The sequence below is a fragment of the Kogia breviceps genome, chromosome 2, assembly GCF_026419965.1.
Source record: "Kogia breviceps isolate mKogBre1 chromosome 2, mKogBre1 haplotype 1, whole genome shotgun sequence".
Taxonomy (NCBI): Eukaryota; Metazoa; Chordata; class Mammalia; order Artiodactyla; family Physeteridae; genus Kogia; species Kogia breviceps.
In genome coordinates, this window is record NC_081311.1 from 176889546 (window position 1) to 176915406 (window position 25861).

The following is a 25861-nucleotide window of genomic DNA, read 5'->3' on the forward strand; positions in this document are numbered from 1 at the left end:
AATTCACCTGTGACCAAGCAGTTTTATTTCTAGCAATCTGACACAGAAAAATGTGTACATATGGACAGATATGTACTTAAAATGCTCACTGGTTGTAATTGAGACTAACAGAATGTAACCTAATGTCCACTAAGAAGGAATTTTTTAAGTAAATTACAGATCACCCAGAATGTGGGAAACTCCTGCAGCACTAAATAAAGAATGAAGTTAATCTCAATCTGCTGAAATGAAAGGATTTTGAAAATATAATGTACAATGAAATAAAAGTGATAGAAGAGTAAATATAGTGTACTCATTTTTGTAAAACAGAATCCTAGAATTTATATACACTTATTCAGATACACATGAATGTACACATATATACCAAACATTACCATAAAGTAATCACTTTATAGAAAAATGTAGGTTGGGGGGAATGGTGCTCATTGATGGGGATATATTTTCACTTTTAATTCTATACATTTGAGTATGACAAAAATTTTTCTAAAAAAACCTATAATGTGAAATAATCTATGCATTTGGCATAGCAGGTTAATTATCCCAGTGTTACAGATGAATACATTAACATTTAAAAAATATTTAACTAGATTATCCTAGGTAACATAATTTATTATAAAGTAGGGTTTTAAATTAATTTCCAGAATGTATATATCTTCCTTAATATATTTACATTAAGGAGCCACAAACAATAGGTGTCTAAAGACCAAAGGGGGTGAGGGTGGGAGGAACATAGTTCCAAAATCTATTCAAAATACAACATGGGAGGAGGAACTAAGATGGTGGAGTAGAAGGATGTGCTCTCACTCCCTCTTGCGAGAACACCAGAATCTCAACTAGCTGCTGGACAATCATTGACAGGAAGACACTGGAACTCACCAAAAAAGATAACCCACAACCAAAGACAAAGGAGAAGCCACAGTGAGATTGTAGGAGGGGTGCAATCACAGTAAAATCAAATCCCATAACTGGTGGGTGGGTGACTCACAGACTGGAGAACACTAATACCACAGAAGTCCACCCACTAGAGCGAAGGTTCTGAGCCCCAAGCCAGGTTTACCAACTTGGGGGTCCGGCAACGGGAGGAGGAATTCCTAGAGAATCAGACTTTGAAGTCTAGTGGGAATTGATTGCAGAACTTCAACAGGACTGGGGGAAACAGAAACTCCACTCTTGGAGGGCACACACAAAGTAGTGTGTGCATTGGGAACCAGGGGAAGGAGCAGTGACCCCAGGGGAGACTGAACGAGACCTACCTGCTAGTGTTGGAGGGTCTCCTGTAGAGGCAGGGTGTGGGGGGCTGTGGCTCACTGTAGGGACAAGGAAACTGGCAGCAGAAGTTCTAGGAAGTACTCCTTGCCCTGAGCCCTCGCAGAGTCTGTCATTAGCCCCACCAAACAGCCCAGGTACCTTCCAGTGTTGGGTTGCCTCAGGCCAAACAACCAACAGGGAGGGAACCCAGCCCCACCCATCAACAGTCAAGTGGATCAAACTTTTACTGAGCTCTGCTCACCAGAGCAACAGTCAGCTCTACCCACCACCAGTCCCTCCCATCAAGCCTCTTAGATAGCCTCATCCACCAGAGGGCAGACAGCAGAAGCAAGAAGAATTACAATCCTGCAGCCCTGGAACAAAAACCACATTCAATGAAAGACACACAAGATGAAAAGGCAGAGGGTTATGCATCAGATGAAGAAACAAGATAAAACCCCAGAAAAACAACTAAATGAAGTGGAGATACGAACCTTTCAGAAAAAAAGATTTCAGAATAATGATAGTGAAGATGATCCAGGACCTCGGAAAAAGGATGGAGGCAAAGATCGAGAAGATGCAAGAAATGTTTAACAAAGACCTAGAAGAATTAAAGAACAAACAAAGATGAACAATACAATAACTGAAATGAAAACTACTCTAGAAGGAAGCAATAGCAGAACAACTGAGGCAGAAGAATGGATAAGTGATCTGGAAGACAGAATGGTGGAATTCACTGCTGTGGAACGGAATAAAGAAAAAAGAATGAAAAGAAATGAAGACAGCCTAAGAGACTTCTGGGACAACATTAAATGTAACAACATTCACATTATAGGTGTCCCAGAAGGAGAAGAGAGAGAGAGAAAGGACCCGAGAAAATATTTGAAGAGATTATAGTCGAAAACTTCCATAATATGGGAAAGGAAATAGCCACCCAAGTCCAGGAAGTGCAGTGAGTCCCATACAGGATAAGCCCAAGGAGAAACACACTGAGACATATAGTAATCAAATTGGCAAAAATAAAAGGCAAAGAAAAATTATTGAAAGCAGCAAGGGAAAAACGAAAAATAACATACAAGGCAATTCCCATAAGGTTAACAGATGATTTCTCAACACAAACTCTACAAGCCAGAAGGGAGTGGCCTGATATACTTAAAGTGATGAAAGGGAAGAACCTACAACCAAGATTACTCTATCTGGCAAGGATCTCATTCAGATTCCATGGAGAGATCAAAAGCTTTAACAGACAAGCAAAAGCTAAGAGAATTCAGTACCAATAAACCAGCTCTAAAACAAATGCTAAAGGAACTTCCCTAAGTGGGAAACACAGGAGAAGAAAAGGACCTACAAAAACAAACCCAAAACAATTAAGAATATTGTCATAGGAACATACATATTGATAATTACCTTAAATGTGAACGGATTAAATGCTCCAAACAAAAGACACAGGCATGCTGAATGGATGCAAAAATAAGACCCATATGTATGCTGTCTACAAGAGACCCACTTCAGACCTGGGGACACATACAGACTGCAAGTGAGGGGATGGAAAAAGATACTCCATGTAGTTGGAAATCAAAAGAAAGCTAGAGTAGCAATACTCATATCAGATAAAATAGACTTTAAAATAATGTTACAAGAGACAAAGAAGGACACTACGCAATGATCAAGGGATCAATCCAAGAAGAAGACATAACAATTCTAAATATATATGCACTCAACATAGGAGCACCTCAATACCTAAGGCAACTGCTAACAGCTATAAAAGAGGAAATCGACAGTAACACAATAATAGTTGGAGACTTAAACACCTCACTTACACCAATGGACAGATCATCAAAGATGAAAATAAATAAGGAAACAGAAGCTTTAAATGACACACTAGAGTAGATAGATTTAATTGATATTTATAGGGCATTCCATCCAAAATCAGCAGATTACACCTTCTTCTCAAGTGCACATGAAACATTGTCCAGGATAGATCACATCTTGGGTCACAAATCAAGCCTCAGTAAACTTAAGAAAAGTGAAATTATATCAAGCATATTTTCTGACCACAACGCTATGAGATTAGAAAAGAATTACAGGGAAAAAAACCGTAAATAACACAAACACATGGAGGCTAAACAATATGTTACTAAATAACCAAGAGATCACTGAAGAAATCAAAGAAGAAATCAAAAAATACCTAGAGACAAATGACAATGAAAACACGATGATCCAAAACATATGGGAAGCAGAAAAAGCAGTTCTAAGAGGGAAGTTTATACAAGCTATACAAGCCTACCTCAAGAAACAAGAAAAATCTCAAGTAAACAATCTAAACTTACACCTAAAGGAACTAGAGAAGAACAAACAAAACCCAAAGTTAGAGGAAGGAAAGAAATCATAAAGATCAGAGCAGAAATAAATCAAATAGAAACAAAGAAATCAATAGCAAAGATCAATAAAACTAAAAGCTGGTTCTTTGAGAAGATAAACAAAATTGATAAATCATTAGCCAGACTCATCAAGAAAACAGGGAGAACACTCAAATCAATAAAATTAGAAATGAGAAAGGAGAAGTTACAACAGACACCACAGAAATACAAAGCATCCTAAGAGACTACTGCAAACAACTCTATGCCAATAAAATGGACAACCTGGAAGAAATGGACAAATTCTTAGAAAGGTATAACCTTCAAAGACTGAACCAGGAAGAAATAGAAAATATGAACAGACCAATCACAAGTAATGAAACTGAAAATGTGATTAAAAATCTTCCAACAAACAAAAGTCCAGGACCAGATGACTTCACAGGTGAATTCTATCAAACATTTAGAGAAGAGCTAACACCCATCCTTCTCAAGCTCTTCCAAAAAATTGAAGAGGGGGCTTCCCTGGTGGCCCAGTGGTTGAGAGTCTGCCTGCCAATGCAGGGGAAACAGGTTCGTGCCCCAGTCCGGGAAGATCCCACATGCCTTGGAGCGGCTAGGCCCGTGAGCCATGGCCGCGGAGCCTGTGCTCTGCAACGGGAGAGGCCACAACAGTGAGAGGCCTGCATACCGCAAAAAAATAAACAAACAAAAGAAAATTGCAGAGGAAGGAACACTCCCAAACTCATTCTATGAGGCCACCATCACCCTGATACCAAAATCAGACAAAGATACTACAGAAAAAGAAAATTACAGACTAATATCAGTGATGAATATAGATGCAAAAATCCTCAACAAAATACTAGCAAACAGAATCCCACAACACATTAAAAGGATCATACACTAAATGATCAAGTGGGATTTATCCCAGCGATGCAAGGATTCTTCAATATATGCAAATCAATCCCTGTGATACACCATATTAACAAATTGAAGAATACAAACCATATGATCATCTCAGTAGAAGCAGAAGAAGTTTTTGACAAAATTTACACCCATTTATCATAAAAACTCCAGAAAGTGGGCATAAAGGGAACCAACCTCAACATAATACAGGCCATATATGACAAACCCACAGCAAATATCATTCTCAATGGTGAAAAATTGAAAGCATTTCCTCTAAGATCAGGAACAAGACAAGGATGTCCACTCTCACCACTATTATTCAACATAGTTTTGGAAGTCCTAGCCATGGCAATCAGAGAAGAAAAAGAAATAAAAGGAATACAAGTTGGAAAAGAAGAAGTAAAACTGTCACTGTTTGCAGATGACATGATACTATACATAGATAATCCTAAAAATGCCACCAGGAAACTCCTATAGCTAATCAATGAATTTGGTAAAGTTGCAGGATACAAAATTAATGCACAGAAATCTCTTGCATTCCTATATACTAATGATGAAAAATCTGAAAGAGAAATTATGGAAACACTCCCATTTACCATTGCAACAAAAAGAATAAAATACCTAGGAATAAACCTACCTAGGGAGACAAAAGACATATACATAGAAAGCTATAAGACACTGATGAAAGAAATTAAAGATAATACCAACAGATGGAGAGATATACCATGTTCTTGGATCGGAAGAATCAATATTGTGAAAATTACTATACTACCCAAAGCAATCTACAGATACAATGCAATCCCTATCAAATTACCAATGGCATTATTTAGGGAACTAGAACAAATCATCTTAAAATTTGTATGGAGACACAAAAGACCCCAAATAGCCAAAGCAGTCTTGAAGGAAAAAAACGGAGCTGGAGGAATCAGGCTCCCTTAATTCAGACTATACTACAAAGCTACAGTAACCAAGACAATATGGTATTGGCACAAAATGAGAAACATAGATCAATGGAATAATATAGAAAGCCCAGAGATAAACCCACGCACCTATGGTCAACTAATCTATGACAAAGGAGGCAAAGATATACAATGGAGAAACGACAATCTCTTCAATACATGGTTCTGGGAAAACTGGACAGCTACATGTAAAAGAATGAAATTAGAACACTCCCTAACACCATATACAAAAATAAACTCAAAATGGATTAGAGACCTAAATGTAAGACCGGACACTACAAAACTCTTAGAGGAAAACATAGGAAGAACACTCTTTGACATAAATCACAGCAAGATATTTTTTGATCCACCTCCTAGAGTAATGGAAATAAAAAATAATATTAAACAAATGGGACCTAATGAAACTTCAAAGCTTTTGCAAAGCAAAGGAAACCATAAACAAGACAAAAAGACAAGCCTTAGAATGGGAGAAAATGTTTGCAAACGAATCAACGGACATAGGATTAATCTCCAAAATATATAAACAGCTCATGCAGCTCAATATTAAAGAAACAAACAACCCAATCCAAAAAATGGGCAGAAAACCTAAATAGACATTTCTCCAAAGAAGGCATACAGATGTCCAAAAAACACATGAAAAAATGCTCAACATCACTAATCATTACAGAAATGCAAATCAAAACTACAATGAGGTATCACCTCACACCAGTTAGAATGGGCATCATCAGAAAATCTACAAACAACAAATGCTGGAGAGGGTGTGGAGAAAAGGGAACCCTCTTGCACTGTTGGTGGAAATATAAATTGATAGAGCCACTATGGAGAACAGTATGGAGGTTCCTTAAAAAACTAAAAATAAAATTACCATATGACCCATCAACCCCACTACTGGGCATATACCCAGAGAAAACCATAATTCAAAAAGACACACGCACCCCAATGTTCATTGCAGCATTATTTACAATAGCCAGGTCATGGAAGCAACCTAAATGCCTATTGACAGACAAATGGATAAAGAAGATATGGTACATATATACAATGGAATATTACTCAGCCATAAAAAGGAATGAAACTGAGTCATTTGTTGAAACACAGATGGATCTAGAGACTGTCATACAGAGTGAAGTAAGCCAGAAAGAGAAAAACAAATATCGTATATTGACATATGTATGTGGAACCTAGAAAAATGGTACAGATGAACTGGTTTGCAGGGCAGAAGTTGCGACACAGATGTAGAGAACAAACGTATGGACACCAAGGGGGGAAAACATGGTAGGGTGGGAATGGTGGTGTGCTGAATTGGGTGATTGGGATTGACACATATACACTGCTTTGTATAAAATTGATGACTAATAAGAACCTGCAGTATCAAAAAAAAAAAAAAACAACAACTAATACTAAACTTTCTTTGGGTTATTTGTATCAAATATGTTAATATAAATGTTTCAGACATTACATGAAATTTCTAAAAATCTTATATGTTCTGGTATAATGTTATAAGTCATAATTCTAGTTATTACTTTAAAATGTATATCTCAGAAATAACTTAATTTTCTTGTCAATTGCATTATTATGAACTTTCATCAAATCTTTAACCATGGTCATTTTTAAGTCTTTTGTCATTTACACACAGTTCTGGGTGTACTCTGATGCTTTTGCACAAATGTTCCTATAAAAGGGTTTCATCTTCAAGGAATTCATGGAAAAGACTTTGAGAAGTACAGGTTTCTGGTAACTGACTATACTGCTGAACTGAATGAATAAGCATTTTCAGAACTAATGGAAAACTGATGAATTCATAAAAGTGCTAAGAAAATAACAAGATAAAAAAATAATTATGTGGGACTGAATGAAATGATGAGGATGATTATAATTTTTGTGACTTCCTGTTTGAGTAAAAAAAAAAAAACATCCGACAAGGACTCAGAGGCAAAAAAATATACAAATCAATTATCACTGCAAAGTAAAGGAGGTGTTACAGCAGAGGATTATTGGACTGAATGTCAATATTATGACATAGTATGAGTGTGTTTCGTGTTTGGTAATTGCAATCATTGTTGCTTTTGTTGTGGTCATCCATTTACAATGCTTGGTGTCAGTTCATTTATCTCTTGTAAAAATAAAATACAGTGTGTGTGTGTGTGTGTGTGTGTGTGTGTGTGAAAATAAATAAATAAATTTTTAAAAAGGTACAAAACTTCCAGTCATAAGATAAATAAGTACTAGAGATGTAATGTACAACATGATAAAGATAATTAACACTGCTGTACTATACATATGAAAGTTGTTAAGAGAGCAATCCTAAGAGTTCTTATCATAAGGAAAAAATGTTTTTTTCCCTATTTCTTTAATTTTGTATTGATATGAGATGATGGATGCTCACCAAACTTATCATGATCATCATTTCATGAAGTATATAAGTCAAATCACTATGCTGGACACCTAAACTTATACAGTACTGTATGTCATTTATATCTCAATACAACTGGAAAAAAAATAAAATTCTAAAAAAAAAAAAATACAACATGGAATAACTAAAATGATCTACACATAACTGCTTTACTCTTGAAAAATAATTAGTTCTATGTCATTTTAAGTAATAACACAATTACAAATGATGAGTAATGAAGACTAAGATATTATTCAAATGCTCTTCAAATTTATAGCAAAAGCCACAGAAATAAGATTATTTTATATTTAGCATTTTATAGACCCTTATATATGACTGAATTTAACCTACTAGTTTTAAAGAGGAGAAAACTGAGGCCCAGCTAGGGCCAACATTCAAGTCCATGTCTCAGTAATAACAGAATTTTAAAGCGGAACTACCTAAAATAGTTACACCAAAAACACATGCTTCAAGCATATACAAAAGAATGTTTTCAAAATATTACTTTTATTCTCATAGAATGTATATTTGAGTTTATTATTTTTAAAAAGATAATCATGTCTGCCTCAAAGTTAAATGATGTTCCTTTTCGGTGTTGTTCCAACTTTTTTTTTTTTTCATCATAATTTATAGTACAATTTTACATCATGGCTCAGTACACATATCCATGATGAAAAGTTTTAAGGCATTATATTGACCCTAATTATGTGCAAAGCATTTTGATACTGTCTTTTCTATTCTATTGTAATCTGGTTTATTTTATTCTAATCTATTCTATTTCAATAAAAATTTAATGTTGGTCAGGGTCCACAGAAATGACTTTACAATCCACTAATGAGTTGCAACCAGTGATTGGAGAGCACTATTCAATTGCATGGACAAAGGTCAAAATAGAAAATTAGGGAACTAATCTTAGTGCTTCTTTTATATATGTGCAGCAAATTGGCCTTCTAATGAATTCAGGGACGTAAAGCCACTGGACATGAAAGTTTCTTTTTCTGAGGTTTTATGATCCCAGAGACTATGGAAAATCATCGCACAACAGTGCCTGCCACAGTGCTTTCCCTCCAGAGTTGCATCACTGAGACTGGTGATTCCCAGTGTTTTATATTCCCATTGTCACAATGAAAATGTGGGGTAGTTAAGTCTGATTTTGTCCTACATGGCAGTGTGTTAAACTGTGGGCCAGTATAAAACATTTGGGATTCTCTTTGAGTAAAATTTTTATAGAAAATAATATATCTATAGATATTTAAAGCTTTTATGTATTATTAATATATCACAAAAATCATCATCTCTCTGATACAGACAAAACTTTGGACATACCCAAAAATTAAAGAGTCATAATAAAAAGAGTGTAATATTTTGTTGTTCCTTCCTTTTTTAAAATTCTGAAATTACATAAGCAATACATGTTTTTAGAGAAATATGTCACTACAAATATGCAAAATTTAAAAAAATATTTTGCTACCACATCAATAACCAATGTCAATTTTGGGGTGTCTATATGCTGACCTCCCTGTTATAGCTCCATGGTAGTGTGACAGTTAAAAGATCACAAAATACACATCCATAAGTAATTCACTGGGTGTATATCCAAAAGAACTGAAAGCAGGGTCTAGAAGAGATTTGTATATCCAAGTTCACAGAAGCACTATTCACTATAGCCAAGAGGTGGAAGCAACCCAAAGGTCCATCAGCAGATGAATGAATAAACAAAATGTGATAAATATAAAAAAAAATAATAATAATTCAAGACAGTAACTGAGATTGCTTCTGCTGTATATTTTTAATCCTCACAAGGAATTATCATTCTTTTAAACTTTGACATCTAATTATGAAAATAATTAGTTTTTAAAAAATTTATGTAATTGTTTATAAGTGAAGAAAAGCATTGTTTACAAATTTCTTGTGAAAAATGTTAATCCTCTTCAATTTTATTAAAATACTTTGTTTTAAAAATACAAAACACTCTAATGTAATTAAAATAATATTTTTCTTCTTCTTTTAAAATTTCTACCTTTTATATCATGTTTTTTAATAAAAAAGATGCAGACATAGAGAATAGACTTGAGGACACGGGGAGGGGGAAAGGTAAGCTGGGATGAAGTGAGAGGGTGGCACTGACATATATACACTACCGAATGTAAAATAGCTAGCTAGTGGGAAGCAGCCGCATAGCACAGGGAGATCAGCTCTGGGCTTTGTGACCACCTAGAGGGGTGGGATAGGGAGGGTAGGAGGGAAGGAGATGCAAGAGGGAGGGGATATGGGGATATATGTATACGTATAGCTGATTCACTCTATTATACAGCAGAAACTAACACAACATTGTAAAGCAATTATACTCCAATAAAGATGTTAAAAAAATAAAATGACAAGTCAAGCTTTAATGGTGATAAAAGGCCGAAAAAAAGTCATCATGTCATAGCTTTTACCTACATTTTTCTAGTACTTTCAGTTATTTCATGCTTTTTTAACTTTTCATCTACAATCTATTTCATGCTTTTGTAATTTTTCGTCTACAATCTATTTCATGCTTTTCAAACTTTTAGTCTACAATCCATCTATAATCTATAGTCTTTCTGATGCCTTTTAAACTTTTAATGTATAATTCATCTCATGTCTTGTTTTATGGTGGGGATCTAACTTTATTTTTTCCATATTGTGAACCATTTGTTCTAAGACTATTTATTGAATAATCTATACATTTGCCATTAAAAAATGCTAGCTTCATAAAAACCAAATTACCATATAGACTTTAGACTCTATCTGAGCTTTCTATTACATTCCACTGAGCCAATTCCATTCTGAACTAATACCATACTGCTTTAATACTTATTACTTTTTAACATTTTAATACTTGCAGAGTGTCCTTCCTTTTAAATGTCTGGCTATTTTATTAAATATATTTTCCAGGAATACTTTAGACTATTTTTGTTCAATTAAAAACAAAAGGAAACATTGGGAATTGATTGAAGATGGTTAAATGCATAGCTTAATTTTAGAACAACTGACATTTTCATCATTTGAGTCTTCCCATCTTGCAGTGTGGTAATTCTTCATTCATTTATGTTTTCTGTTATGTCTTGGTAAAATACTGTGGTTTGATTTTTATTGTAAATTATCTGTAATTACCTGTAAGTGTCAGAGTCTGTCTCTCACCTCCATCCCTCCCCTAGTCAATGAAATTAAATACACCTTAAATACATGCAACATCCTCATTGTATAGAAAAAAATAATCTCCCTGGGTAACAGTTATTTGAGTTCAAGAAGTGTTCAAATCAGAACAAAACCTGAGTTATTCTTAGAGTCATAATGTTCTATCGTCTCCATTAAGACAAACTTCATGGGCAAAAGGACTTTGGATAAGCCAAAAATAACCATTATCAGTGAGGTAGTAACATGTGAAAATTATGTTTCTGCTTTATCTTTTATAACTTCATCATGAATTAATATAGTGACTATTTCTCTTGGAAATATCTATGTTAGTGGAGAGAAGCATCCATGATACCATTATAAACTGTCAAAATTTTATGCATAAAATTGATATTGGCTTGAGAAATGGAATATGTCTGATATTTAGGAAATTCACATTTATTCTTATATAATGAGTAAAAATGTTGCTTGACATAAGCACAATTGACGAGTATCCAGTATCCCCTTCTTTTCTTCCTCATCCCCATGCCAGTTACTTAATTCTTCCTTCAGCTGAACCAATTAAGTCAATAAATAGATGATACATCTCAGATTAATGCAAAGCAGAACTCTAAGGAGGATATTTTTCTCCAGGCTTGCCCAGCTCCCTAACCATGAGAGTGGTATTCAAGTGCTTGCTTTTCTGAGAATGACATCTCACTCTTCTTTTTTCCACTCCTGTAGCAAACAGTGAGTATGAGTGTTCTGTTCATCAAATGACACTCTCATATCACACGTAGATAATTTTGAACTCTTCTATAGTCAAAGACAGTATTCTAATGACAGTCAACTCTTTTGCTGCAAAACATTCAGAATAAATTATCACCACCATAATAACAAAATTCTTCTAATCGTAACATTTTGATATTTCTGACTTTTCTTCCCAATGTACTCTCAATAATCCTTCAAATGTGTAGTACTCACTCTCTGATCTCACTGCAAGGTTACCTACTTCTACCCAACCCACAGTTTGCATTCCTGTGGTGTAAATGTCTGACATTAAGCTTTTGATTGTCAAGGCATCCATTTCAAAGACATCCATCTCAAATAAACATATTGCCAGCTGTATGACACAGCTGCTAGTGAAACACCTTGAAAAGAAGGCAGACGGCCCCCACTCATGAAGTTCCCCTTTTAGAAAGCTCTAGGTAAACTAGATAACTAATGTTTTAAGTGACCCCGATTTTTCCATTCCCACACCTGAATTCCTGCTCTTATATTTTAAATTTGCCAATAAAGAGTGAATCTGTGAAACCCTAGGTACCCCACTCTCAACTCTCATACAGGAAGAGCCCCAGGTTCATATTTTGTCTTTCTCTCTACCCGTGACCTCCCCGTGTAGCCATTGAGCCTGCCATACCTCTGAGACCTGTGAGTGATAACCCTTGCTTTTTCAAAGTTCCCTGATGGTTGTTGCTGAGGTGTGTCTTGAAATCATAATAAGAACCACAAGGACTCGTCCAGCCACAATGTTGACTCTGGTCCAGAAAATGTCTGTGGGTACTCCCCTCAAGTAGTAGGGGTCCAGGTGAGTGCCTCAGGCATTCCTAGTAGATAGCCACACTATCAATAGGCTAAAACTGCCACAAAACAATTCCCCTAAACTATCTGTACATAAATCTGTGTCTATGACTATGCCTGTATCATCTATATCTATGGCTAATAAACACGCACATGCACACACACGCAAATATCCTAACCATGCAAAAGAGCATGAACAAAAATCATCTTATTTCAGACTTTTCATTTTGTAGATGAGGGAACTTAGGGAAACTGAAGTCCTTGAAACTGAGTTACTTTAAAGTTAGGACTACATCTCTCTTGATGCCCTCAGTTCAGTATTCTTTTTGACCGTTTCAAACACCCCTCGGCTTTGTCTTGTACCAGAGCATTTCCAGAGAACAGGCACGATTTTATATACTTTCTTTATACCCCTTAAGCCTTTAGCAGAGCATTAGATGATATTTCCTGAATCACATTAAACAGTATTTTACAGAGCATTTCAAATAGCTGTATCTCCTATAGTTAAAATGAACATCCCTTTCTTTAAATCTTTGAGAAAGATCATTAAATTACAACAAATATTATCAACTTATATCAAAATGAACAGCATATTAGGAGAGATTTTTCATTTCCACAAGGATATTTGAGTCACTTTTGGAAATGTTTTAGATGGGCATAATTTTTGAAATGAATGCAAATAATGAATCTATCGTAGTGCTTCCCTTAATTTTACAATATCTCCAGAAACTACAAATCCAAAAAAAAGAAAAAAAAAAGGAAATAATTGAAATCAATAAGAAGGCTTATGGACATGCAAAGTTATTAGTAAAATACAAAGGTTTTAATTAAAGATGTTGGCTTTTAACAAAGGCTCGCTGTTATCCTGATTGATCGAGCCTGCTGGCTCAGCGCTTTCTCTTTTCCCCATTAGCTCCCACTTGCTTTTCTCTGCTCTAATTGGATATTTACTACATTGGCACCTTCTTTTTAAACAGGGTTTGTTCCACAAAGATTGTAAATACGATTACACTTTAGCAAACTGTATCTGTATGCAAGTATGTAAGTATAATTAGTATATTATTTTCAAAATTTGTCATTTTGGTTTTGCAATCTATAGGAAACTTTTGGAAATTTCATGGAAAAAAGTATAATTTAGTTTCGAGCTGCTACATTTTCTTGCTGAAATTTTGAGGAATAAAAATATATAATTATTTTCTTAGGTGTTTTTTGTTGTTGTACGCGGGCCTCTCTCTCGCTGTTGTGGCCTCTCCCGTTGCGGAGCACAGGCTCCGGACGCGCAGCCTCAGCGGCCGTGGCTCACAGGCCCAGCTGCTCCGCGGCATGTGGGATCTTCCCGGACCGCGGCACGAACCCGTGTCCCCTGCATCGGTAGGCCGATTCTCAACCACTGCACCACCAGGGAAGCCCGTTTTCTTAGGTTTTAATATTCACTTCAAAGAAGTTCCAGATATATTTTAGAATGAATAAAAGTAGATATAGATATAGATATATAGATATTTCTAAACTTTGCTCTAGAACTGAATAGAATCCATAAACCAGACCAAGTTTTTTTTTTCCTTTTATGAAACTGGAAGTTTTAATATATTGCAACTACTGAAAGTAATTTTCTGTGTGCACAAGCATAATAAATTAATAAGAAAAATGCTAAATAATTTCTAATTTTTTCCTATAATGTCTGTATAGAAAGAGTAAATAACATAAAGTGTTGTTTGGAACAAGTTTTTACTTTGCCAATATAGTAGTACCCTCCATTCACAATTATCTACAACAGAACAAATACACTGCTTGTATTAATTTCAATGCTACTTTATTTTTAATTTTAAAAAAAGATTTTGAGATAACCTAGCTAGGAAGAATACTTTAGAAGTAAAGGGTAAATTCCCCAGAAGTTTCCTTTTGGTTAAAATAATGCCTTAGCTTTAATCAATTTAATGAACATTTCAGTGATCAGAAGACATCTGTTTATTCCAGTAGTTGAAACATGCATTTCCTCATTAATTTATCTTTTTTTGGTGTGACATTTTGATTTAAGAGACAAACAATTTTTTAACGTATTGTCAAGTGCACTTTATTTTTCATTTAGTTTCTAAGCAAGAAATGTCACTTATAGGGGCTTCCCTGGTGGCGCAGTGGTTGAGAATCCGCCTGCCGATGCAGGGGACACGGGTTCGTGCCCGGGTCCGGGAAGATCCCACATGCCGCAGAGCGGCTGGGCCCGTGAGCCATGGCCGCTGAGCCTGCGCGTCCGGAGCCTGTGCTCCACAACGGGAGAAGCCACAACAGTGAGAGGCCCGCGTACCGCAAAAAAAAAAAAAAAAAAAAAAAAAAAAAAAAAGAAATGTCACTTATAAAGCAACTAGAAGACTGAAGAATGAGTGGTAATCAGCTGAGAACATTTTAGTTATACAACCAGCAATTAAAGACAATTATAACTACTTTAATACACAATGTGTAAGGTTGGGGGAATCAAACTGTAATATTTTGATACAAGCTCCCCCCATCCTCTAAAACGCAGTTCCTAACTGAGATGACAAAAGGAACGTGTAAAATGAAACCACCACCCAGGCTGATGATAGGAGGCTGGAGAAAGTTGGCCTGATATTGTGCTTAAAGATAAAAAAGGATATGCAGCATCTATTTTAAATGAGATGTGTGCTTCACATATCTTGCAGGGACAGAGATAACTTCTTTCCTTTAATCATTATTATTTATTTCTTAAAGCTTAGTCTCTCTCACACCTAAACCTACGAGCTCAAACCTTAGGACTCAGTTCTTATGAATAGAGAGAGTTGTCATTCTTACCAGTAAGCCTGCTAAATAATACTACTATAAGCTTCAGATTTCACACAGCAGATAAGTTTGTCTCCCCTGACATGAGTACATTAATCCACTGAATCAATTTACTTAAGCTGTGCTGTGGAGCAATGCGGCCACGATTTAACTGAGCTTAAAAGCACTTTCAAGTTTGAGTCACGGCTCCATGTATAATGCAGGCCCACAGTATTCCTTCATAAGTTCTATTATGACCTTTTGCGACTATGTGAGAAATATTTCTGTTAGGTTTATAGGGTCATGATGATCTAACATCAAAAAGGATTTAAAAAGAATGAATTTAAGTTATTTTAGAAAATCAGACTCATGAGTAAAACAGTAAGGGAACAGCTGGCTAGATTCTACCAGCACAATTAACTTGCTTTAATATTTATAAAATTCTTTAGGTTGTCTAAATTTTTTTTTTAGGAGTTTGTTTAGAAAAACATTTTAATTTTTGGATCATTTTAGAAAAAAATCATTTTAAAAATGGCTGCTGGCTCCAGAGTTTACAGTCTGAACATTATGAAATGCTATAGAGGAAAATGATACACTTACATTATTCAACATGCAATCAAAGCTAACTGTAGCAACCGGTACACAGAAGAAGCTGCAACATGTTACCAAATTTTACTAAAAATTTAAAGTTTTTATAGTTACGCATGGTGAACTGTTGACCATGGCGTTGGGAAGAAAAATTTTCCTCTACCCTTTTAGATTCTTCTGGCTGGCCTACGAATTATATTGACATGAATCAGATTAAAAGGGGAAAATCAAACAAAAGTTGAATAACATGTATACACGGGAGAAATCCAACAAAACTGAATAATTCGCCAAAATGGTTGAAACTCTCACCTTAATTTCCATCTTCAGCTAAAGACAAAAGAGGAGGTTGGGCAAAGTGGTTTGGGACTTCAAAGGGGATGAAGTCAACTGACGTGGAGAGAGAAATGCAAAGGTTTGGTACACAAATGTTTGCGGGGCTATGCAAAGACACTGGGACTCAGAGAGGAATATTAACAAACAGCCTTTGCTAGGTTCCTCCTCATCTACCACATCTAGTTCACACTATAGTTACCTGTGGTGATAGTTCCCTCCCTGGAACAGGTCCTCTAACTACACTCTTTTAGGCAGTTAGGGGAAGGTTCCTTCTGAGTCTTTCAGGCCTTAAAAATAATCAGCTTAAATTAACCCTCATGCCAAAGAGACACATATCAGGGTGACAAATTTTGTTCCCCTGCAATAGTAAGCTGTCAATTTATTCATGCTCTCTTTCCATTTCATGAAATCTATTAAAAACAAAACACAAAACTTCTTCCTCATTTCTTCTTTTTAAAACGTCTGACGCCCACAGACCTGCTCTCAAGCTTACCATCATTGTCATCAGCATTTTTCCTTTCCCATATCTCTGTTCAGAGATGTTTTCATTCTGATCCTAACTCTTTGCTTCATTTTACCCTAGCAAGTCATTCATTATCATGGACTTGTTCTCCTAGAACCTGAAGCATTTGTCTTCATGGTGACTCCTCACCGTTTAGTGACACAGAGGATCATTCCTGGCATACTTGCTTTTCTAGGAGGAAACACCTGTGGGAGGATGTGAGCATTGATATAATGTGGTGAATGAAATGTACTCTTAATGTCAGTTTCCTTAGCTAAGGTGTGGCGCTTCTAAATATTTTACCTTTCTTCCCTAATATATGCAAAATCTCAAAGAGTAATTATCCATAAAAATAAGAAAACACTTGGCAAATCATGAAGTTGAATACCTCCAGAGAAGCCCTCAGTGAAGTGAACTTATTTCAGTCATAAAGAAAGAAATCATTTGTAAGTAATGATATAAGATCATGTCTTTCAGATCCTAAAATGTACTTCTGTATGGTCAGTCAACAAAACAGCAGAATATTTTCAAAAACTTGCCTAGACTGTTTTCTGATTTTTGAAAAGTTCAGTTAGGGCTCAGAGATAAGTGCATCTGAAGTGGGCCTAAGGGTAATATATTTTAACTAATAGAAGGGCTATCAGCAATGTAAAGGAAGCCTGGAAAATTTACATTTCTTTGGAAAAATGTTTAATTATGGATGTTACATCTCCATGGACTCTCTGGAGGTCTAATATATCTATGGAATCTCTCATGAGGTCTAATTCTCAAAATTTCTGATCATATTTCTAAAATTCAGGTCTTACAGTAAGTATATCTTTGAGTACTTCCAAAATACATTTTGCCTCTGGATGGTGGACTTTTAAAATATGGATATGTAATTTACTTTTCAAGTATCTCAAACAAGGAGAGAGAGAACAGGAGCAAATGTCAAGGGCAAGCAGCCTCTACTTCACTCCAGGGTTTTTGCTTTTTTATTCCCCAGCCATCTGTCAGTAGCCTTCACAGGTATAACTGGCCTGCAGGAGTTTTGCTTCCACATCCATTCATTCAGTTTTAAGTTGGATTAAGTTTTCTAGGAGTATCTACTTTATCTTATTATTATATTAGCTCTTATTTATTAGGCCCTTAGTATATGCCAAAACATATTTAAGCATTTCAACCATATTATTGTATTGAATTTGATTACAAAATAGCAGCCCTCTGAGGTAAGTGTAATATCTCCATTTTATAGATATGGTATCTGAGGTTTAGAAAAATTAAATCACTTTCTCATGATAGAAAGTGGAAACAACTGAGATTTGTATCATCTGGCTGATTATAAATCCAGTGGCCTTGCCCACTAAACTGCTATGCAATATTGTATACAGGGAACAGTACTATCCTTAGATTCAGGACACCTAAGTTAAAATCCCAGGTATCAGCTGTGTAAATGTAACAGCTCCCACAATCATTTCCTCAGCTTACATCTCCCCGATTGTGAAATGAGGCTAATGAAAACTGTCCTCTTAAACTAATAGGAATATTGTGGAAATAAATTTTAAAATGGAAATGTTTTATAAACCATAAAGATCCATGCAAATGAATACTATTCTAAAATTTGGATTTGCACATAGCAGATACAAGTAAATGTTTACTGAATTTAAATCTGATAGACTGTGGAGTAGGCATGGTGACCATTAAGCCAACTTTATTTTATTATAGTAAGTTTAATTTCTATGCTGGAAGATTAGGTGAATTAAATGACTGCATGGCTCATGATTTGATAGCATGAGCTATGGCTTGATGACTTTCTCAGTCAAGACTTCCTCCCACCCCCCCTTGGTGGCAAGTAGCAAAACTAATTTAAATGTACTAGAACATCGTGTTTCTTAAGGTTCCTAACAAAAAAAAACAAAACAAAACAAAAAAAAAACGCATTTGGACCTCAGGAAGACCAGAGAACCAGGAAGTAAAAACTGTCAAAAACTGTTACTCTCTCTCTCCAATTCTCCTTTGCCTCTGCATGGCTGATTTATCCTTCTGTGTCATGAAGGACTGGTTATTTCTGCTTCTCATTAATACACATTTTCTCCAATATCATAGTGAATGTGCTTCACACAGTAATCTAATCTTACTTTAGAATCCTGCTTAAAATTCTTGTCAAAACATTGTTGCCATAAAACATTGTTTCTATTAAATAAGTTAATTTAAGTCTACACTTTAATCCAACAGTATAACAGATGTCCACGATATCTAATATTTGTATGTTCAAATTTTTAATAATATTTTCTATGTGTCTTCTATGCTAAAAAAAGAAATACATTTCAAATAGCCTCCACATTGTTTTCCATTTATTATTTCAGCTGTTATTATAGCAGGAAGAAAAGTCTTTACCATTTATATAGAGCATTTTGTATTTCCTTTTTAAAGAAAACACTTATCCTTAAGATTAGTTTAAGTTCAGTGCTGATTTAAGTATCAGATGACTTTCAGAATGCTGAAAACACTAGATATTTGTCTTTATGTTCAGTATACTTTGTTTTTAAATGTCTTAGCAGTGATGATCATCCCTCATACTTATTTTAATGACTAATACAAGAAACAATATACAGTAAGGGTGAGATACATTTTGTTATTTAATAGTGAATCTATATTTATAATTTACATAGTTTATATCTCTGTACCTAGAACAGGTGGGTACAGAGTACGCTTTTCCTTTCTTTTTTCTTTCTCCAGTGAATGAATAGTGATGTAACTATTTAGGAAAAGTACTGAGATATTCAGTTAACCTGAAATTCAGTTAATTATCATTTTGTATACATTTGGTTTTCCTACTTCCTCTGATGTACAGACTCTGAAGTCATGGTTAATAGCAACACATTTGTGTTGCTATCATTAATCCAGAATCCACAAAGAAATATAGGAAACAACTACATATTACATTTAATTTGAGTTTACTTAGAATCAATCTATCACAAGGAAGCAAAAGCTCATTTTCATGTTTCTGATAACCAGAAGTGTGAAAAGCATCAATTATTAAAATTACTTGACAATTTCAAGGCTATGTCTTTTCACTGTTGAACACTTACAAGTCTGGCAATGATTTTCTGTGGGTCCCCAGCATCGGCCAGTGCAGGACCTATGGCAACGTCCACCTGTAGAACAGCAAAAAGCAGATGTGTATTATAATCTTTCACTCTGACTAGGAGTTAAGACCTCAAAGGAAACATTCTTGCTCCTTTATGAGGATTTTTATGTCACACTAGAGTTGAAACATAGCTCATAAAATGCCCACTTAAGTAGCAAAATCTGAATGTTAAATACATGTGAAGCAGAAATACAATCTCTTGATATTCAAAATCCTCTCATCATTTTATAAGAAAAGGAAATATACATGAATCTGTAAATGTTCTTACATACTCAGAAGTAAATATTTACATGAAATAAGTTTCACTTCAACTATTGGATATTTTTATTCTATTGATCTATCCTACTTGATATAATTTCAGAAGTTCAGGGCTTACTGATACCAACAGATGTCAAGGATTAAATCAATAGTTAAAAAGAAGTTGAAGTCTATGAAAACAAGAATATATTACAAACATGATAAACCGTCAAGGTTTTATATATAATTTACATTATCTTTTTTTTGTCAAAGCTCTATTGTGTCTTTTTAAAATTTTTTATTGAAATATAGTTGATTGACAATGTTAGTTTCAGGTGTACAGCAAAGAGATTCAGTTATACAAATATATGTATATGTATACATATGTATGTATGTGTATATATATATATATTCTTTTTTTACATTCTCTTCCATTATAGGCTGTTACAAGATATTTAGTTCCCTGCACTATATAGTAGGTCCTTGTTGGATATCTATTTTATATATAGTAGTGTGTATATTTTATTTGTTTATTTTATTTATTTATTTATTTTGCGTTATGCGGGCCTCTCACTGTTGTGGCCTCTCCCGTTGTGGAGCACAGCCTCCGGACGCGCAGGCTCAGCGGCCATGGCTCACGGGCCCAGCCGCTCCGCGGCACGTGGGATCTTCCCGGACCGGGGCACGAACCCGTGTCCTCTGCATCGGCAGGCGGACTCTCAACCACTGCGCCACCAGGGAAGCCCAGTAGTGTATATATTTTAATCCCAAACTCCTAATTTATCCCTCCCCCTCTTTCCCCTTGGGTAACCGTAAGTTTGCACTGTCTTTTTAAAAATGTCTTTATTGAAGTATACTTGATGTACAATATTAATAAGTTTCAGGTGTACATCACAATGATTCACAATTTTTAAAGGTTATATTCCATTTATAGTTATGACATAATATTAGCTATATTCCTGAGGAGGAGGTCATTAAGAGGTTGTGACTGCCAGTTGACCTGTGAGCTGAACCCAGGCAATCAGAGGCTCCTCACCCCCTCCATTGTCCTTGAAATGTATGTCCCTCCAACTAATCCCATGCTAGCAGCTGTTTCAAGGACATAGCCTTGAGAGAGTAAGGTGTTGCTGAGACCATCTGGACTAAATAAGTGACTGAATTTAGTTAGGACCTCTATACAAACTTTTAAGACTCTGGCAGGTGGATGCTGAGATCTACTCACCTTGCTGTTGCCCAAGACAAATCTCATAAATAAGTTCCCTTGCTTATTAAACCTGTCACCTACTAATCTGGAGTGGGCTGCCTCCTTCTTCTGTCTCTCCTTGTCCTTTATGTATGGGGCCAATTTGCAAACCATCTTTATATAAATATTTCAAGCATTTTAAACAGCTAATTTTTTTGAAAGCTTAATTTCAGTTATTTTATATCCTCTTCTAAAAATTTTATTGATACTACCTTCATTTTCAAATATCAGCCTTTATTTCCTATAGTCTCATTTTCCTTTTAACGATGATGCTACTATGGGTATTTGCCTCAGCAAATAGAGTTGTCCCACAGAGAAATTCCCTACAATCTCAACAAAAGAATATTAGCTAGAAGAAATCATGTATAATGACTTTCTTTGAAGTTTGCAGCTGAATTTCATAGGCTCACTCCAAATTTTTGTGAGTACAAGGATATGGAATGGGCTCATTTTTACAGAAAAGTGGACATGAAAATCTATCAAAGACTAAAGTTTTCTATAACAAAGTTCTTATTAAACCTTTTCTGTTAATTTTCTAATATAAATTGTGAATGAGTACATGCCTATTCAAGTTGTTGGGGTTTTTTTTGCGGTATGCGGGCCTCTCACTTTTGTGGCCTCTCCCGTTGCGGAGCGCAGGCTCTGGACACACAGTCTCAGCGGCCATGGCTCACGGGCCCAGCCGCTCCGCGGTACATGGGATCCTCCCGGACCGGGTCACGAACCCGTGTCCCCTGCATCGGCAGGCGGACTCTCAACCACTGAGCCACTAGGGAAGCCCCAAGCTGTTTATTTTAACATAGTTAACTTCACTGTAAAAATTATGGAATGAGGTTATATCAAAAGTTTCCATCTTTCCTTGACCCACAGTTTTTAACTCTTCCTCTTGGAAGTTCTTACAACTTGGGCAGCTTTTTTTTGTTGTTTGTTTTAGTCTCTCCTTCTGAGACTGAATGAATGAACCTAGTATGTTAAATGCTTTCACAGTTAAGGGACAGATTCAGCAGACACCCTTTCTCAGGCTAAACCTCAGACCATCCTACTGGTCTACTCTTCTGCAAGTGAACAGTACTATTTCCAAGTTAATATAACACTTAAGCTCAATCCTAGCCACCCTCTTAAAAGCATCTAGATCCTGGCCTCAACGGGGTTTATTTAAAGCAATTCAGTTTGTGAAGCACTGAGGCTGACATCACAAGCATATAGTATCCTGTCACTCTGCCATCTGTTTATTTAGATCCAAACATATTATAACTACATAATGCAAGCTCATTCTAGCTGACAGGAAAAGGACTCCATCTGGCTTGAACAATATAACTTTAATCAGTGATAATGATAATTATTATTAAAAACCTACCGGAGTTCTTTTGTATAAAGCTAATAAATCGAAATTGATTTATACCAGAGGAAATTAGAAAGAACTGTGGAACAAAATGGAAAGCAGTGCAAACTTTTTCTGAGTACAAACTTTTTATGAGAAAGTAGCTAATGTTAATGTGTTTCTTTAGATGTGTTAAAATCCTTTAAATCGACCCATTAAGTAGTCTGTTAATTGAAGATATCTGAAGCAGAGGATGATCTACCATTTAATCTATGACTTCTCTAATTGGGTTTGGGCCTAATAAAATATTTAGCTTTATTTATTGTTGCCAAACAACTATCTGTAGCTGTTAATAAAAAATGCTGAGTCACATTAGACATTTTAAAACTTCAAAGATCCCCTTTAATTGGATTACATTTTTTTCACCATCTTATTCTTGCAGTTTCAATTTACCATCTCAAGACCTACTTTCATATCTAATAGAAAAAGAAATATTACTAGAAATTTTGTTTACAATTCTTGCCAAAGTATCATAGCAAGACCCACCTAGTTGGGCACAAGTTATATACTGCCCACACAAACACAGAACGCTTAAATAATTTAACCTTGTCTAAATGCTGTGAAGAGATTTCATTTGTTAGTTTCCATCTTTCATTTATATAAAAGTAGAAATAACAATTACGCCTATAACAGGAAGCTGACAACTGTTTCCTCTCTGGGATTTTACTCAGACTTATATTCCCTCCACCCCTTTTGAAAACCAAAAGGAGGTGACTGCTTGGCCCACACACTTCAGAGTTCTGTCACGACAAGTATGCTTGGAGGACCATGAATTGAATGTGCCTCCGTTAACGGCTCCTCCTTCTGGCCTGCCCTTCATTTCACTGTCTCTAGGGCTCTGAGTTTTTTGGAATCTGCTCAGGCACTCAGTTCAGTTTTCGTCTTCAAAACTGTGTGATACACGGCACTTGGGCTAACACTATTTTCACTGAATTGTTGCAATTAACTACATGTCAAAGTATCTGACCAAGATCTCTGCCTACAACGATATATTTCTGAATTAATGCCTTTTTCACACTTTCACACCTGCAACCTTGGTTTGATTCTTGCAGACAATTGAATAGTGTAGTTTTAATGGGCTACAATGTTTAATATTTTAAAAGATCTGGTTTTAGCATTTTGTTCCCAACATCTCTGCTGCACAAAAGGGTTTCCTTAGTGATTATTAATCTCGAATTGGAAAAAAAAATCTACAAACTTTTTTTCTTACTTTCCTTCCATCCATCTCTCCATAAGTATTTCTTGAGTACCATCTGTATCTGTGTATCAGGAACTATGTTACCTATCGGAGTTAAGCTGAAACAGACATGGTTACTATTCTAAGAGAATTCAGAATGAATTCAGCATTATTCTGAAGGGAAAAGGTTTTGACTACTCTATATATAATGTTCACCCTCCATGAGTTTAATAAAAGAAGGTGATAAATCTGAATTTTCAACAGTCCCCTAGCTTAGGAAGGAAGAGTTGGACAAAGCCAGGTTGAGCTGGACTGTTTCCAATTTAATGCCTGGTAGCTCCAAAGTCTACTGTATTCCTTATATGTGATTTATCTCTGTGACATCTAAAATGAGGTCTACCCAGAGCATTTCAGTGGAGAGGATAAACATGGCCTCTGAAGGGTCCCTTGTGCATCCCTTGTGCAGGAAGGTAAATATTTTAACTATGGCTCAATATCTCACTGGGAACTTTCTTCTGTGCCTCGGTTCCTGGGTGTGCAGTACCTCCAGAGGCCTGATTTCACAGGGAAAAGAGACTGTATATGTAAATAATTTTTAGTGTCACTTAGCTTTATAACCTACTTCTCTAGTAGAGTGTTTTGAAAATGAGGACAGGAAAAAGAGGAATCAGTCAGATAGTAGCCTATGTAAATGGGAGAAACATTTTGGGGCACTGAGACTTTGCCAATGCTGTCCAAATCTGCTTATTTCCATGTATCAATCTACTACATCATTCTTTTTCATTATTTATTGTGATAATTCTTTTAAAACTATTTGAGAAAATACACCACTTAAAAATAAGAATCTGACATTTCCATTTAGCTTAGTGATAGCATAGTTATTTAAATTAATATTTCTACCTCCTGTCAACCAGACCCAATTGAAGATCTTAACTATAGAATAAAGCAAAAATTTAAACAAATATTCGTCACCTTAACAACTAATATTAAAAAATAAGTGCTGGGGCTTCCCTGGTGGCTCAGTGGTTAAGAATCAGCCTGCCGATGCAGGGGACACGGGTTCATGTCCCGGTCCGGGAAGATCCCACATGCTGCAGAGCGGCTGAGCGCATGAGCCATGGCCACTGAGCCTATGCTTCCGGAGCCTGCACTCCACAACGGGAGAGGACACAACAGTGTGAGGCCTGCGTACCGCAAAAAAAAATAAATAAATAAAAGTGCTGATTATTGCATTAAGCATTATTTCAATTCACAGGCAATCGCCTCTGACAATGCATTATTCATCATAGAAGTTAGCAAATATAGCTAAGTTCATCTTTTATGCTTGTCCAGAAGATGTTACTAAAAATGTAGGTCTTGTATTTTTTTTTTTTAAGGAGCTAGAGTCCCTGAGCCACTTTGATAATTTTAAGAGTCATAAAATCATGCTGGAAGTTTTGCTTTTATTTGCAACTGCCTGACAGCAGAGATGGGATTTAATATGTACCTCTGTACTGCTTTCTGCAAGTAATATGCCAGGACAATTGAAGAGTTACAAAATATAAAGTCACTGACAACCATAAACGATTATATCCTCAAACTGCCTCTAGTTAAAGGTGATGAAGTTACATCCCTGTATTCTTCTGTCAGTTCTTTTAAAAGCTGGCATTCTTGACCTCTTAATGCTACATTTACTGGGGAAGAGTGAGAGAACAGTATCTTTTTTATGAACATGAATTTTAAAAAAGGGAAGTGGAACATTTTTGAAAGTCTACACTAAACCAGCTCCTGTTCTTGGCCAGACAATAAAAAGATGAATAAGTCAATGTTCTGCCCTCAAGGAGCTTTCAAGAACCAGGAAATAGGCAGAAATATTGGTAAATATATTTGCCTATATAGGCAAATAATTATAATAAGCAAAACATAGGTATGTATAAAGTAGAG

At 35.7% G+C, this 25861-nt stretch overlaps 1 protein-coding gene across 9 annotated transcripts in view; it reads right to left on the reverse strand.

Annotated features, from left to right (window-relative positions):
- Window positions 1-25861, reverse strand: part of ERBB4 (erb-b2 receptor tyrosine kinase 4) — a 1132189-nt gene that overhangs the window by 340365 nt on the left and 765963 nt on the right. For all 9 annotated transcript variants that reach the window (XM_067026813.1, XM_067026811.1, XM_059053753.2 and 6 more), the window contains one exon: window positions 19842-19907. In XM_067026813.1, coding sequence (XP_066882914.1) covers window positions 19842-19907 — 66 coding nt within the window. The remainder of the gene's footprint in view (window positions 1-19841; window positions 19908-25861) is intronic.